General features: G+C 49.0%; 1 protein-coding gene across 10 annotated transcripts in view; it reads left to right on the top strand.

Annotated features, from left to right (window-relative positions):
* The window catches only part of LOC113209612 (SCY1-like protein 2), a 148,815-nt gene that overhangs the window by 120,614 nt on the left and 12,178 nt on the right, over positions 1–16,023 (top strand). For 8 of the 10 annotated variants that reach the window (XR_008011808.1, XM_026427243.2, XM_052272943.1 and 5 more), the window contains exons 5-15: positions 1,838–1,958; positions 11,387–11,482; positions 11,560–11,705; positions 11,786–11,916; positions 11,998–12,115; positions 12,995–13,140; positions 13,392–13,545; positions 13,619–13,868; positions 14,094–14,262; positions 14,336–14,520; positions 14,777–15,027. Coding sequence is in view for 7 of the 10 variants with exons in the window: in XM_026427243.2 (XP_026283028.1) it covers positions 1,838–1,958; positions 11,387–11,482; positions 11,560–11,705; positions 11,786–11,916; positions 11,998–12,115; positions 12,995–13,140; positions 13,392–13,545; positions 13,619–13,868; positions 14,094–14,262; positions 14,336–14,520; positions 14,777–15,027 (1,767 nt within the window). In the remaining 3 variants the exon portion in view is untranslated. Of the gene's footprint in view, positions 1–1,837; positions 1,959–11,386; positions 11,483–11,559; positions 11,706–11,785; positions 11,917–11,997; positions 12,116–12,994; positions 13,141–13,391; positions 13,546–13,618; positions 13,869–14,093; positions 14,263–14,335; positions 14,521–14,776; positions 15,028–15,785; positions 15,929–16,023 lie in introns of all 10 variants that reach the window. The other 2 variants (XR_008011807.1, XR_008011806.1) reach the window with 2 other exon arrangements.

The following is a 16,023-nucleotide window of genomic DNA, read 5'->3' as shown; positions in this document are numbered from 1 at the left end:
ATAAAACATTTTCGTTTTCTTTTGTCAAGAGGAACCCGAAGCAATAGTTACCTTTTCACATTCCTCCCGTACCACTACCCCCCCCCCCTCCCCCTTCTACTTACGTACGTAAACCATTCCAGATATCACATTGATTTCTTCGCTTCGGACGCACGTCAAACTTTGCAGGTCGAGTTCCGCAGGCCTAAAACTAAGATAAATACATTTGGTTCGACCAACTGACAGTGCGATCACTTGTTACGAAGCTTAGAAGACGCGAGGTGGGCGCTGCAGCAGCGGCCGGGAGTGGCGCGACCACTTTAAGAGAGAGTCTTGGATTGGTGTCTTGAATAACAAGACTTGTGACTTGAAATCGCTAAGTTCCAAGGCACAGTCTTGTATATTGCCGCATTTTCAAGAAACTTCCTTGAAGTCACCAATAGTTTCTTGAAATCCAAGAAAACACCTGGTAATAAAAGAAACTTTTTTTACCGTGAACCCTTGCGAGTGGAAGTACTCAAATTTGAGCTAGTCTTCCGCAGCTCTTTGACACGGTCTCAAGTGCTTGCAAGTTGCACACTTCTGATATCTGTGAATCATGAGTTTTTAAGTACGCACTACACTGTTGTGAGTTGGCCTACTCCCTCGGTCTGTATAAGGCACTATTCCACTACGGCCTGGTCGAGTATACATGTAAGAGCACGGGAGCGTGGCCTGGTGGGGCTTGGCAGTGGCAGGGCGACGACGACGACTGGGTGGGGCTGAGATACAAGCTCGCGCCAAAATAAAATAACAAAAATTTGCATTTCAAATGAAGTGTGTGCTTGTGTGTGTGAGCGGAGGGGGGCGCCCCGGGGGCGAGAAGGAGGATCTCCATTGCTAATGCCGTGCGATGGGCCCGTCGCACTAATTGGTTATCTATTCGGTATCAGAGCGCGCGAGTTGTTTGTGCTCATTTATGACCCGCTAACGCTAAGCCACTTTGCACCCCCTCCACCCCTTTCTCACTCTCTCCCTTCTGCCTCTCTCTTTCATCAGTCAACAGACCTGAACTCTTGACGACCTGGGGGTAGGCCATCCGTTTGGCTCACTGTCAGCTGCTGTGAGCTGCACAATCTCAAAACTTTTGCCTAACTAGCAAATGTCAACTTTTTCGTTATACCACCATTATTTTGTTTTTGTTTTATTCTTCTTCTATCTTTGCTCGTTTGTTTAAGCACTACTTGCGCAACTTTCTTAGACATAGAATTTGAAACTCGTACACTTGCAAGTGTTCAGTACAATGCTTCACACTTTTATCTGTTTGACTAGATATTTGAATATTTGAAAGTGTTGCGTTAGATAAAACCTTTCAGGTGTATGATGGGTGCATACTCTTAATCACGAAATCGATTTCTCCAACGGGTTTAAATCTACTGTCGGTTACCATAAATATATTTCATAGTTATAGTGTTGAACACTTAGTGGACGTCAGTTGCACAATTTTGATATGAGTGTAAGTAGAGGGATTCGGCAATCGCAATGGGGGTCGCATTTCCCCCTTTTCTTTTTACCGAAATGATGACGAACGAAGTCCGGATGCCGGGTCGGCCGGAGTCGTCGCATCCGCCCTTTTTAGCCTTTTATGGCGCGGCCACCGTCCGCCCACTGCTGGCATCCCAGTTATTGACTTTTTAATGAGACAATTATTAGCCCGTCGGTTATTAGATAGAAAGGGCCGCCCTCGCCCGTCCATAACAAGTCTTTATAAGCAGTGCGGCATTCCATTCTTCCTTTTCTCCCCAACTTTTCTGCAAAATTTGTTAGTCAGTGCCCGGTGGGGTCGACGGTTTTGAATATGTCTGTGCGTCTGTTGCAGCTCACCGAGGCCCTGTCGTACCTCCACTACCAGCACCACATGCTGCACCGGCATGTCTGCCCCGCCTCCATCTTCGTCAACAAGCGCGGCGTGTGGAAGCTCGGAGGGCTCGAATTCACAGGTAAAATTGAAACACCAGTTCGACGCCCGCTCCTTTTTATTGGCTGAGCGATTAGCGAAGCCTATTACTCCAGTGATGATCAAAAAGTTTCGCGTCTGTCTGTGTGTCTGTCTGTCTGTCTGTCTGTCTGTCTGTCTGTCTGTCTGTCTGTCTGTCTGTCTGTGTGTTTGTCTCTGTCATCACGATAACTCGAGAACGAAGTGAGCTAGCGACCTGGGATTTTCAGGGTCGTTTTGTATCATAAGAAGACAGATCAAGTCCGAAGTAGAGCATTCTACCTCAAAAATTGGATTTAAAAAAATCAAAAACCACAGGTCCCACAAATAAAGTTTTTTTAAAAATATTTTGTTTATTGTTTCCTAAGGGGTAATCGCGAAGCCTGTTACGCGAGACGTGGTCTGGCGTACATCTACCTAGTTGTGTAGACGTTTGCCTTATATCTTTCGATTTGCCACGCAAATGAGCTACAGTTTGGTGACAATCGCAATGGGGCACTCCATAATACCCTGAACACCTGATTCGGGTATGATGCGGTAACGCGCCATACAATTTTGAGCGTGACTGTTTCCCCCCTAAGCTTTCTCGTTTTGAATAACCCCACAAACGATGGCCTGAAACTTTTATTTTAATTTCATTTTAAGGTACACAGTTTGTTAGAACCTGCGCAGAGCGATCGTCAAATCTTTCGCTCGAAGCACTTGCTTCCTGATTACAAATGCACTGCTTAGCAGGGGTTCCAATTAACAGTGTGACTCCTGGTTTGGTCCGTGTTATTACTGTCGCGACAACTGCTTGAGCAGCGAGTCTGTCCTCTCAGTCTCCCTTCACTTGTTGTCCGTTGTCTCCAGTTATCCTTTTCGCCTCGGTAATCACGCCGCGTGAGTAAACAGCAGGAGGGGGTTGAAGGAGGGGAGTGAAGGGGAAAGCAGGGGGTATATAAAGGGTCGAGCAAGGGGAAGAGGGGAGGAGGGGCCGCAACAAGATATTGCCCTTGCAAACACATGAGAACCCGAGCAGATGTTTTAACGACCGTGTCGACTCAACGGAACGGAGACTGACTGACTGAGAGACCGGGGGAGAGGCGGGTAAAGAGACGACACGTCGGGTCGCCGAGGTTATTCGTTCGACTCCGCGCCGCGCCACGTCTTCCCCTGCCCCCCGGACGCACGCCGCTTAGCCTAACCTTCTTTTGTGTTCACTCTAGCGCTCTGCTTTTTTTTCTTTCTTCTTTTACTGGTTGCTCTTCTTTTTTTTACCGTACTTTTATAGTAGAAACCCAAACAACCGATGGCGCGGTAAACCGCCGGCGACACACGAAAGAGGAGTATAATGCGGGAGGGGGAGGCTGCTCTAGCCCCGCCCCACGTGATGAGCCCCATCTCCTGCCCGCCCGAGCGCGGCAGCGCGGCCTCATATATACTTCTCCTTTTCTTCTCGTCGCATTGCGCTCACAATGGCAACCTCCCCCCCTCCCCCCTCCCTCCTTTCCCTCCACCCTCTCCACTCCTTTTCCCACTCACATATAATGCCCGGAGATGGAGCAGTCCAGTCCCATGGTACTACTCGCCAAAGGAACATACATGCTTTTTTATATTTTTTGCTGTATAAATATGGGTAATTTCAATGTCTATCTTTATCTTTTTCGTGGAGAGCCAAATGTTTTTGTTTGGCATGTTGACCTAACGTATACCAAGTGGTAAGACGACTCGTCTCTTGTCGTGCTCTTCGCGCTCTCGCAGCACATTCCTCCGGCAAAGGATGGTTTCGCAACAAGGCAAGAGTTAAGGCATTCCCTTTGAAGAACATGAACAGCAGGCCAACTCTGCCCTACAGTACAGTCTAGTTCATTTGTCACCACGGCCACGGTGACAATTGCTCTGATCCGTTGAAACGTTTGCAGTGAACCTTTGAAGCACCCGATGGTTGTACCTGTGCGGGCACTGTGGGTCAGACGCATTTCGCCGGTCTATTTAATTCTGTAGGACACACGTAGCTTGCAAGCAGAAGGGCACTAGCACACGTCTTGTAAGGGATCCGACTCAGATCATATGCAAGTAGCCGGCCGAGCCGGTCGCGGTCGCACCCGAGCGGTGCCGACCGATAACAGCATTCGGAGGAGCCGAAGACGAGACTTGGGACTTTGGACGCTCACTGTCCTCGAGTCGGGGGGGATCCGGAAACCGGCCTACGGGCCCGGTCGGCTACGATCCGGGGGTCAGGTGCCGCTCGGCTCCTACCTGAGCGGCGAAGAGGATCGGAGTCGGGGGGATCCCGATGGGTCCCTAACCGTCCCTCACTACAGCGCAGCGGGTGGAAAGGGGGAAAGAGCTGGGGCAGAGCTCGGGTGAAGGGCAGGGGGGCCACGTAGCCAACGATCAATATGTCTGTTGATGCTCACCTGTAGCGCAGAGAGGGATGGGGGATAGGAGTTAGGAGAGAGAAAAAGAAGAGAGTGAAACGAGATATGGGAAATAGAGCAAGTATACAGCTCGTTTGGCCTTTTGAACGATTGAATTCGTTTTTTCGTGAGAGTCGACATTCCCAAGTTTTTCGTGTCACTAATCACTGGTAATAATTAATTAGGGTTGAGAGGGGAAGGCCTGGCAAATTACCCCAAACACGTCCAAAAGTTTAAATGACGTTGCGCTGAAATAAGGCCCTTTCAGCAAGCAAACAGATTTTAAACAATGTTATCTTTCGGGTCTGTTTTTAAATTTTACTTCCCCATTCTGGCTAGCTCTTACGCCGTTTGCCTCCTGTGAAGTGTCCTGAAACTAAAAAGTGTGGTTTTCTTATCGAATGTTGTTTCTCTGTATTGTTTTTTTTTTGGGGGGGGAGAGGTCTTTTTTGTGTGTGGTTTTTGCTAGCCTGAGCGCGGAATCCGACCATCAGGCGAGGTGACTAGAATATTATCAGGGCCGGGGGAAATGACCCCCCACTCGACTGAAGGGCGTCCGTGTCCACTACTGTGAAGGAGCGACACCCGGCGAGCATTAGTACAGCCAAGGTCAGGCCGGGCGGGCGTGCTCAGTTATTTGAATGCAGTGCACACTACTCCTTCCCCCCGGCCTCCTCTCCCAACCACTTCTCACCGTACGGCGAGGCCTCTCGACGACGTCTTCTTCAGCCGAGTGCCGCCCGCCGAGTGGCCAAAATAATGCGAAACGAGTGAGAGAATTTCGCGACTGTCGGGGCGAACGACGACGACAAAGCCGAGCAAAACGAGTTGGGCCACTTGGTAAGCGTAATTGCCTTTTAATTCGCTTCCCTTTTTTTTCGTGACCGTCTGCTGCTCTGCTCCTCGCGACCTGCCCCCCCCCCCTCCTCCCCCTTCTCATCTCATCGTCATGGTGAGCGGGCAGGCGGCCAGACCCCGCTGAGAAATGACTATATCCGATCGATGTACGTCGAAACGACATTGTTTCCTCGTCGATTATCACTCTTTCGACGTTGTTTCACTATCTTTCCGCGTGTGGCGTTTGTTTCCCTTTCCGCGTTTCCGCGTTCGGGGGGCGTGTGATTTGAACGTTAATCAGAGAAATGGCGCCCTGGATCGGTGGTTTCTCTTTTTCCTTCTTTGACTCTCCCGGCTGCCCAGAGGAGCACCCCCTCCCCCGCTCTTTAGCGGCGCCCCTGCTCTTCTTTATGTTCGGGTCGCTGAAGCCCTAAACCCGACCCCGCCCGACCCGATAGGGTCGTTGCCAGTCCCGCCCCGCCCGCGCACCTCCATATTGGCGCGGCGCATGTCTCATAAAGACGACGACGCCCCGAGAAATATCCTTGGCAAATTGGAACGCGTGGGCAGGGCGCGGGGCGGGGTGCGGGGCGGGGCGGGCGCGCCTCGGCAGAAGACTTGGAAGGCTCGCGTCCACAGGCGACTTTCAGCCCGCTGCTTCTCACCCCGCCTTTGGACGCCGCTCTTCTGCCTCCGCGGGAGGAGGAAGACTTTCGATTTTTGCAACTAATTTTCTTCCTTCCCATCTTTTTTTTCGATCCCTGGAAAAGAGAAAGTGCTTTGGCTTTCACGCCTCCGCACGTTCCTGCGCCCCGGCGCCTATTGTCTTTATTTCTGTACATTCTCATAGCACACTCCCTCTCTCACTCGCTCGTGCCGCGCAAGAGGCAAGAACAGAAGAAAGACGCATTGCTCTGCCCATTCTCCCGTTTTCAAGTTTCTGTTTATACCGACCTTTTTGTGTTGTTTTTTTTTTTTGTATTAATTTGTTTTCTGTAAGGAGCGCGTGAAGGGTGCGCGGGAGCAAGGTGTTTTTTTTTTTTTGTGTGTGTGTTTTGTGTAACAAGTTATGTCGCGGCCGGCGCTCCCTAGTGCCACTTAACCCCGATAATGTACCTGGGAGCGCGCGGCGGCAGCACGATGCTGGGGATCATGGCGCTGCCGCAGTAACAATAACTAACACGCGCTTGTGTGTGTGCGTGTGTGCTCCGCTGGGGGGCCGGCGTGTAGCAGGCTGCCAGTGATGACGGTTCGCGCCGCGCCGCGAGTACGTATAGAGTGTGTAGTACAAGCCGAAGGATGCGAGCCGCCTTTCCCTTGGGGTCTCTGCTGCTGCTGCTGCTGTGCCGTAGCCTGTTTAGGGCGCTTCTCGGTTCCCTAAATCATCGCCCTTCTGTCGGTCTCCATCATGTCTTTATTCTCTCCGGCGGCAGAGGCGGCGGCGGGGCGGCCCGTCCTCCCGCGGGGTTTGAATCCGTCCAGCGACCTCCTCTGCCCTTTCTAGCCCCGTCTCCTCCTCCTCCTTGTTTCACATAATTGTCTCGTTGTGATTTAGAGCACAACGGTTCTCTTGACTGCAAATTTTTCCACTAGATTTTGACCCAAGATGCATGTTAACTGATTTTGTCGTGCAAAATGGGATTCCAAGTGTTCGCACCTAACAAAGGTTATAATTGCTTCGAATTCATAATTCAAATTGTTAAGTTAAAAAAATGATTTTGTGTACCTTTTTTTTTACGTGAAAATCGATTCATAATCGTGCTCGTAAAGGTATACAACATCACTCGTAAATTAGTAATTTCTAAAGATATTTTTGACGGGTGTGGGTGGCCAAGTGTGGCAGTGTGTGTGGGGCGCACGGTTCGTGCCCCCGGGCTGCAGAAGTGACGCAGTGCCGGGTCGGAGGTCGCAACTACCATTAAGATATGCTGCGTGCGAGACTGCAAGAGTTTAGAGAGATGGGTGCGGCGGGGCCTGGGCTGGGCGCGCTCCATCCGAGGCTCCAGGGCGGGCAGGGCGGGCATTAGAGAGCCGGGAGTGGGAAATCGCCAAACTCCTGGAATCGGCCGTTTACCGCCTGCTGCTAAGGGAAGAGGGGGAGTGGGTACGCCCGGTGCGCGCAGTTGGTCCCAACTTTGCCCCTCGAGACTCATTTTCGTTTACCAAAAAATAACAAAAAACAAGATGGTAAAGATAAAACTTTGTTGAAGAGAGTAGGTGGTAAATATAATTAGCGGTGTGTCTTTTGGCCATGTCCTTTTCCTTTCGTCTTCTTTCCTCGTCCTACCTCCTGCCTGCTTCGTTGCAAAGGTAAAAGCAGGTGGTGCAGCACGACATCATGGTGTCTCACTTTGATTCTGCGCTGCCGTTTGTGCTTTCTTTTTGTCACTGGGCACTTCTTGTGATTGTGTGTCACACCTTTTTATTATTTGTGGAGAAGACCTTGGTGCCCTGGCCGTGGCCCTGGCCCTGGCCCCCCCGGGGTACGGCCGTAAATTAGGCTGGACCAGCATTATAACGTCGGGGCGCGGCAGTTACTCGCTTTCACCTCCAGACTGCCGCCCCTTGCCTCTTTCCTCCATCCCCCCCCCCCCCCAATTCCCTGTTTCGTATCTCTTTCCTCGACTGGGAGGGGTAAAAATTTAATGCGCCGCAGAGCCGTAGCTGATAGAGACTTTGCCACTGTGGAAAACATTTTGCGGCGATTTACATTACTTTTACTTGCAGTTTACGATTTACAAACGATGATGTAAAAGTCGTATCGATTTTGCTCGTCGAAGAATTCCCATACAATACACTCGGTGCCATGTTGGTTTTTATAATTTTATCGTTTGAAATCGTGTCATTACGACACCAATGGTACCCACAACCCACACTGCGGGAAGGCGGATCGACCGGGTAAGCGCCCGCGAAGTGTAGGATAGGCAACCCGAACGCGCTCGTGCTGCACGGGTCGGTCGGGGTGCTAGGCTGTCATGGCATGGGCCATGCCACACCAGCATCTGACCGTCTTTCTCTCTCTGCTTTTCCCTTCCGCCTCTCTCCCCCCTCCCCCTCCTCCCCCCTGCACCTCTCTCTCTCTCTCTCTCTCTCTCTCTCTCTCTCTCTCTCTCTCCCAGTCTTCAGCTTCAGACCTTCAGGAGTATGACGCCATACCGCTCGTCTGCCCACCTCATCCACACCCACACATACACACACATTCGAGTTCCCCGGTCTCGTTTCGTTTCGGCTTGACCCTCCTCTCCCCTCCTCCTTTCCCCTTTCCCCTACCGAGCGCGCGGGAGGTTTAAAAATGTCCGCGCGCGCTCTAATCGATAAGGACCGACGACGCGATGGAGACCGCTGCTCCGGGATAAACATGTCGTCCGGGGTAATGGCGGGGCGGGGCTGCTCTGTACCGAGCCGGAGCTATTCTGGTACACGGGTCACCCCCATTACACGGAGGAACGCATCCCACGTGCTGCTCGGGCGGTGCTCGGCGGTGCTCGGAGGTGCTCGGCGGCACTCGGTGGCACTCGGCGGCACTCGGTGGCACTCGGCGGCCCTCGGCGGCCCTCGGCGGTACTCGGCTGTAATTTGATCTCGGTGCGCCTGAATAATCGCTTGATTGCAACCTCCCCGTGCTCCTTCTCCTCCTCCGGGCCGCTGCTAGCTGGACGGTGTCGTCGTGGGCGGCGGCGACATAGCCAGGCGGCCCGCGCGCTGATTGGTCCACCTGCTGCTGTTTGTGCCTCTTGCGCCGGTGATTCTGCCCCGCGGGGCCGCCCGATACGCGGAAATGGCAAACGTGCAACCGCAGCGGCCGGGCCGTCAGCCCGTCAGCCACCGGGCGACACGTGCGAGGGTAGGCCTCATCACGGCAGCCAACTGTATACACTGCAAACAGTGTGTACTTTGCAAGCACACTGGTATGAAGTGTGTGCTATATCAAGTACTCACTTTAATACGTGTGTACTACACCACCAAAAATAGATCGTCAGCGAAATTTTTGCGTTATCGAAACGATATTGTTGTGATATTGCGTGTCGATTTTTTGCCCTCTTTTTTGTGACGACAAGCGACACAAAGTCCAAATGACATGTGATATCTAAACGTTATCGCCGTTTGTGGTGGTGTATAGGGTATGGTCAGCGCAGACTGACATGTTTGTACTACGGCAATAAGTAAACTCTTCCATGGGTTTGCAGTGCAGTTTTGTGCTTCACTGAAAAGACAATAAACAAAATAATCATCGACAATTCATTTATATTTTTTTATTTTTTTTGCGTTTCCATTTCGGCTCCGCACCTGATCACAAGTTTTGTGTGTCACGGATGGTACGGCGTCTGTAAAGTTGGACGACGCGGCGCGCGCGCAGCCATAGACCATGCCCACGCAAACCTATTAAAAAGTTGCTCCTTCCGCTTCGGGGGCTTACTGCAGAGTACACAGTGCGACGCTCATTGTTTGGTTTGAGCTGGCCGAGCATGTTCCCCAGCAGCAGCAGGAGCAGGAGGACAGGACCGGCCGAGCGAAAAGGAGGGGGAGTGGCTGTCGCAGATATTCGCACTGCCGTAAATCTATTTACAAGTATGGCTAACTTGAGCACAATATTAGTGTTACAGTACGGTCGGAGCGATGCAGCGCCGGTATATGGGCGGGTGGTTTCTTGTCGCACTAGTCGCAACGGCGAGCAGCGTTGGACCGACCCGGGTGGGGACCGGTGGGGCCGCTTCACCACTGCGGCCATGCGCGAGCCGTTCGGAGCAAATTTCCGGCTTGTGGTCGGCGTGCATGCGACAGGGCGCTCTGCGCACCCGGCTGGAAGGCACCGAGAGCAGACACAAACGAAATCCAAAACTAGAGTCTTTGCTAGTTTCCGCCGGCTTGTTTGCTTCCCCCTAGATGTCCCGCCCGGAGAGCCTCTAGTTTGTAGTCTGGGTCTCGAGAGGAGAGGCTCTGTTCCTGACACGCTTGTGGTTCTGTGCACGGAAAAAAATGATTCGCTGAGACAACAAATTGTTAGTTGGAACTACCACCAGTTTAGTTGATTTTCGGATAACTAAAAGTGTTCGTTGAGGATACAAACTTTCTGTTATCGTAGTGGGCACGTTTGCTGTATCTGCATATAAGTGTCTAGTGAGCATAATATTTGGTTGCATAGGCAATGTCACCTTGCTGAAGCAGCACACTATGTGCGTTGGGAGGAGCATTAAACAAACTGGTTAAGTTAACAACGTGTACTAGTTTTGCCAACTAACAAGCAGACGAAGAAAGGCGTTCGTTCCCTCAACTAACTTTGTCGCTCGCTCACTTCCAAAACTTGTTGGGGGCGTTGCGACCTGCTGCTCAGTTTACAACACTTAATGACTCTACCAACGTAAAGAATCAGTTCGATCACAACCGTGCAATCAGACGATTCGAACATGGAGTTCGACTGGAACACCATTGCCGGAAACAGTTCCACTTAAGAAAATTAGGATCGACTGGTTATATTTTGTCAAAAACGATGACGTAACGATGACGTGACGATGTCAACAACTTTGCCGTCCCCTCCGTACGGTGGAAGATTGGGGAAGGGCGGAGCGTACCCAGTGTTTGTTGTGCTGCAGCTGGCTGCACCTCCCGCGCAACATTTCGTCGTCAGTTATGCGAAAGCGCCCTCTACCGTCTGCGACCAAAGATGCACTGCCGAGCCGATAGAGGGCGCTTTAGCATAACTGACGACGAAATGTTGCGCGATAGGTGCAGCCAGCAGCATTTCTATGGCACCCTGACCTTCCTCAATCAGAATATGGGTATAGGAGTCATTCCGAAACCTGATGGAGATTATTTTTATACCAGCTGATGCGGTTAACGCCTTTAACTGTACATCATGTTCGCAAGGAAGACACCCCGCCTTGTAAATTCTATTACCTGATCAGAAATCAATGAAGATTCTCCCTTCGAAACACCGTGGTGTTTGTTATCCGAACGAAACTGTTGAGTCCCGTGTACATACAGATCACTAGAAAAGTGGACAAAAGGCGCATTTGTGCAGACACCAAAAACTTTTCGTTGTGGAAACTGGTTCATATCAGTTGACTAAACTAGTAGAGAGGTAGTTTTCTCAACAACAGTTTGTTCGTTGTCACAACGAAAATTATTTAGTTATCCGAAAATCAACTAAACTGTTCGTTGTCCCAACTAAATATTTTTCTCCGTGTGGTTTCAGAACGACTGAACGAGGCGGACCCCACTGAGCCCGTGCCCATCACTCCATGGACTTCAAGGTCTTCGAAGCTTTGTCAACCAGACTTAGATTACATAGGTACGAAAAAAAATCTGGTGTAAGTCAGAGTGCTTATTTGAATTGGTATCGCAGTTAAGGTCATGCTCTGTTCACAGCCCCAGAAGTACAGCTTCATTCACAAATATGCATGCAGAGCGATATGTTTTCGCTGGGAATGGTCATCACCGCCATTTTTAACCACGGACGTCCTCTAATGCAAGCCAACAACTCTAATACAAGTTTCCAACGTCACTTAGAAACGGTGAGCAGTATGTTTAGACATTTTTAACCTAGACTTTATTTTGTCTGTCATGCATTTAAAATTTTGAATTGCTTGAGCAGCTCGACGAACATGTGAAAATGGTGGTGCCTGACATTCCTCTTCCTCTTCGAGAGGCAACCGTGAGACTGCTCAACAAAGACCCCAAAGAAAGGCCTACCGCACAACTCCTTACCCTCATAAAGTATTTTACGTAAGTTGCCTGGTGAATAAGAAATAGCTGCGTGTGCAAGGGCTTTGACTCACAGTGCTTTCAAAATTATTTGTTTTGCAGCACTGACACAGTTGTGACAACTCTTCAATTTCTCGATGTCATCCAAATGAAAGATCCCCAACAGAAAAACGCATTCTACCGTCAAACTCTTCGAGACAGTCTTCCCTACATCCCTAGAGTGAGCTAAAGATTTTTCTCATACATGTACCAGCTGCTTGTGTATAGATGAGCGAACATATTCGTATTCGATCGAACTCGAATGAACCTGAAACTGTTCGTGACCGCTCGAATTAGGATCCAAAATGTGCGTGAACTGTTCGAAAAGAGGTCCACATGCGAACAATTGAAGTCAGTGTTAAGAGGCTGGGGGCCATCTTGCTCGCTTTGATGCATAATATAAGCGCCATGGTGCGGTGAGCAGTCCATGGTGAAATACGATTTGTTTTCCGTGTTTTCCTCGCCTTGCTTGGAAATCAATGTATGTCTAAAGTGCTGTCTAGTCTGTGGCCTCGACACCGTCGGGCTACCGCAAGTTTTGGCCCCTAGTAACGTAAACGAATTATTGACAATTTAGCCTCATGCACCGCACCCCCGCTCCGGACTGGCGCCGCAAATGGGTATCGGGAACCACGACACCCTTCAGTTGCAAACTTAAGAACTGAAGTGCGTATCACTCGATGACTTTTAAATGAAAAGAAAATATCTACACTTTGGCGCAAGCGTCTAATGCTATAAGTAGTAATTCTCGCTCAAAATGCCAACATTTATCAAAATTTCTAAATTTGTAAACATTGTAACATATTAGCAACTTTGATGGGAGGGGAGGGGATTTGAGCAAAGCCGCAAATTGTAACAAATGTGCTCGTTCGCTCCGATGATTTAAACAGAATTGTTCGGTTTGTTTTGTTTGAGAGAAAATTTTGCTGTTTAGTTTGGTTCAAAGATTGTAAGGCTGATTTTGTTCCCTTAAATTCGAACTGGATTGTTCGCCCATCTCTATACTTGCGCATACTCAATTAATATTAGTGTTTTTAATATTTGTTGTTTTGCATTTCAGAAATTATGGTTCCAACACGTATGGCCTTGTCTGGAAGCCGAAATGAAACAATCTGAAGTGTTAGCAGCAGTTTTAAAACCTATTCTTCTAATGATTGAACATGTTGGAATAGAAGAGTACGAAATGTACATCCAAGAATCGTTCAGGTAACTCATAGTCTTTGAAAAAATCGCCCGTTCATGGTCGGCGCCTGTGAGATTCAGGGTAGACCAGCCCGCAGTACATACATGCATTACATGCAAGATGTTGCCTACCTATCGGGCACTATGAGAGGTTGAATTGGCCTACCTTGGTAGTTCCGTAACGGCGAAGCGAATGACGGGCGTACTTTCTGCATGATCCCTAATGATTATTGAGTTTCCAAAAATTTTATTGAAAAATAACTTTTTTGTCTTAGAACTGTTCTAACGTCACCTAAGACTATTCAGGCAACTGTTTGCTTGCTTGAAAATTTACATATAATTCTTGAAAAGACGCAGAAGGATGAGGCGAGAGCGGAAGTCCTAAGAGTTCTTTACAATGCTTTTGAGAGCACCACCATTCAAGTGCAGGTAATAATTGTTTCGGATCTCAGGTGTAAGCAAAGATGAAATATGTTTCATTTTGTTCTTTTAATGTTTTCAGTCAGCTGCACTGTTTTCGGTCACAAACGTGGCTGATTACATCGATGAACAGGCAATACGACATATGATACTTCCACGGACTGTGTCCGTCTTCAATCAAAATACTGCTGATTTAAAGATAACTATAGCCGTTCTCAGTTGCGTGGAACGCATTCTGGATCGTCTAGACCGTCCACTAATTCTAGACCAGGTGTTGCCCCTTCTGACGGAAGTCAGATTGAGCGATCCCGAAATCATGTACAGGGTGGTCTGTAAGTAAAATTAGGGTCAAACCGGGTGTTTCGTTGCGCGCGGGTTTGCCTCTTACAGTGGCCACAGTGCCTGACTGGAAGAGGGATTAGGAGAACTACGCCTGCTCCGAAACACCCTGTACATAATTAAAAGAATTCGTTTTGTAGAGATCGTATTTCGGCAATACTTTCGATTTGCCCTCCTCAATTGTGTAAAGATTGATATGTTAATGTTCATTATTACAGGTATCTATGCCTTGCTACTGAGAGACAAGAAATATGGACTTACAGTAAACCACATGGCGACAAGGGTTATGCCAGTGCTCCTTCCTCAGACTGTAAACCCACAGCTGAACCTGGAACAATTCACTATGCTATTACAAGTTCTGCGGGAGATGCTCGAACAAATAGATAGGTAACTATATACCATGACTTTTGTTGTGTGTGTTTTTTTATCAGTATCAGCTCAAACAAAACCTTTTCAACAGGAATCAGCGAAACAAACTAAAACTTGACAATATGTCGTTACCAAGTCCAGAAAGGCGGCCTCTTCGACACCTCTTTTCATCCGACAATATGCATGTGCCACCTTTCAACATTCCAAATCTGCGCGTAGAGCAGAGAAAGACGTCAAGCGCAGAAGATATGGCGCGAAAGAACTCAACCGGGTCGTGTTAGTATTCTCTCAGAGTCAACGGAACGCTACGTGTGGTTTATAGTGTCACTTTGCCAGTGGTCGTGCTAGTAAAAATTCATTCTGCGCTGTGTTTTTCTTACTGCTTGTAGCAGTAACGATAGAAAGGAAACGGAACGCAAAATTCTTCACTCTTACTTACTAGCACCATTGCTTGGTAGATGAACAACCTTAGAGATACTGTGACCTGATATTCCACCCCCCCCCCCTCTCTCTCTCTCTTTCTGATCCGTAGATTCTGGCATCCTGGGTGGTTGGTGGTTCGGCGGCAGCTCCAATTCTCCAGACAGCAACTTCTTGCGTGTCCAAAATGCACTGCCTATCCGCCGGCTGTCGGACAACACGCTCATGACGCCAAAGATCCGCGTGGCACACTCTTGTGCCTCATCGCCCGGAGGCTCGCCCGGCGGCCTTCCGATCCGGAGGCACTCGTCTATCGGGCCGCAGGAGAGGCGCGGCTCCAGCACCAACCTGTCCCCACCAACGGTAAGCGAGAAGCCTGCTGTTAGTTTAAGGGAGCAAGTCTACTACCATGTCTTTTCGCAGCATAGGCAGAGATTATACGGAGGCAAAACAATTGCACTCAGGATTCATTTATTTTTCCTATGTACTGCCATAGGGTTCTTTTTATTTTGTTTTAAAATTTAATTCCATTTTAACGGGGTGTTTGTTTCCAGCAGTATTGTATCTTTCTCTGTGTGCAAAAATATTACAGTTAGTGGCAAGGGAAAGTATGTGTTCTCTATTTACCTGGCCTTCATTTCAATGTTAATTCCCGCAGGATTTGTATCGAATTTCAACAAAGTTGACAACAACTTGCTTTCTGTTTGCCTTTAATGTGAGTGCCTCGTCACAATTTTAACTGCCGCGATGTTGGTAAGGGGCAATTGACTAGAAGGCATTTTAAGGCGTCGAGGGGAAGTAAGAAGAACAACGCCGGAATGTGAAAAGTGTCCTAGGTGCTGCTCCGCTCTTTCGCGTCTTGCGGCCTCCACCCCCATTCCAGCCCCAGCGGTTTCTCCCTCACTCTCACGGGCCCGGAAGGAGTAGGGCAGCGGGTGGTCGGGCGCCTTTCTCCGTTCCGATTTTGTTCTTCTTCCTTCGCTTGGTGAACTCTTTAAATTTCCCAGTATCGTATTATTTTTCTGATCAAATCTGTTCCTCGTCAAACTTATTATTTTATGAAACATAAAATCTGCCTTCTCCGTTCGTTAAATGGTTTTGAATCGTTAATGTATCCTCAGCTCTCACAGCCCACAGCCAAGCCTACTTCTGGGTGTCTACCTTAACGTCATGGGACTTTATCAAGCAAGGAGGTTGCTCTCGTGTCGCAACATTAGGGTCATTCTACCGAAAGTCAGCAACCGAGTTTCAAAGAGGCCAACGTGTGAGATATTTGCATATTTTTTTTTTCGTTATGGTAGTCATGTGCCTAGATCAACCGTGTTTGTAGAAAAATAGAGTAGTTCAATGTCCAACCAA

Source organism: Frankliniella occidentalis, unplaced genomic scaffold (genome assembly GCF_000697945.3).
Source record: "Frankliniella occidentalis isolate FOCC.00 unplaced genomic scaffold, Focc_3.1 Scaffold233, whole genome shotgun sequence".
Taxonomy (NCBI): Eukaryota; Metazoa; Arthropoda; class Insecta; order Thysanoptera; family Thripidae; genus Frankliniella; species Frankliniella occidentalis.
The sequence above is the reverse complement of the archived record's forward strand: the minus strand, read 5'-3'. Positions and strand labels throughout refer to the sequence as shown.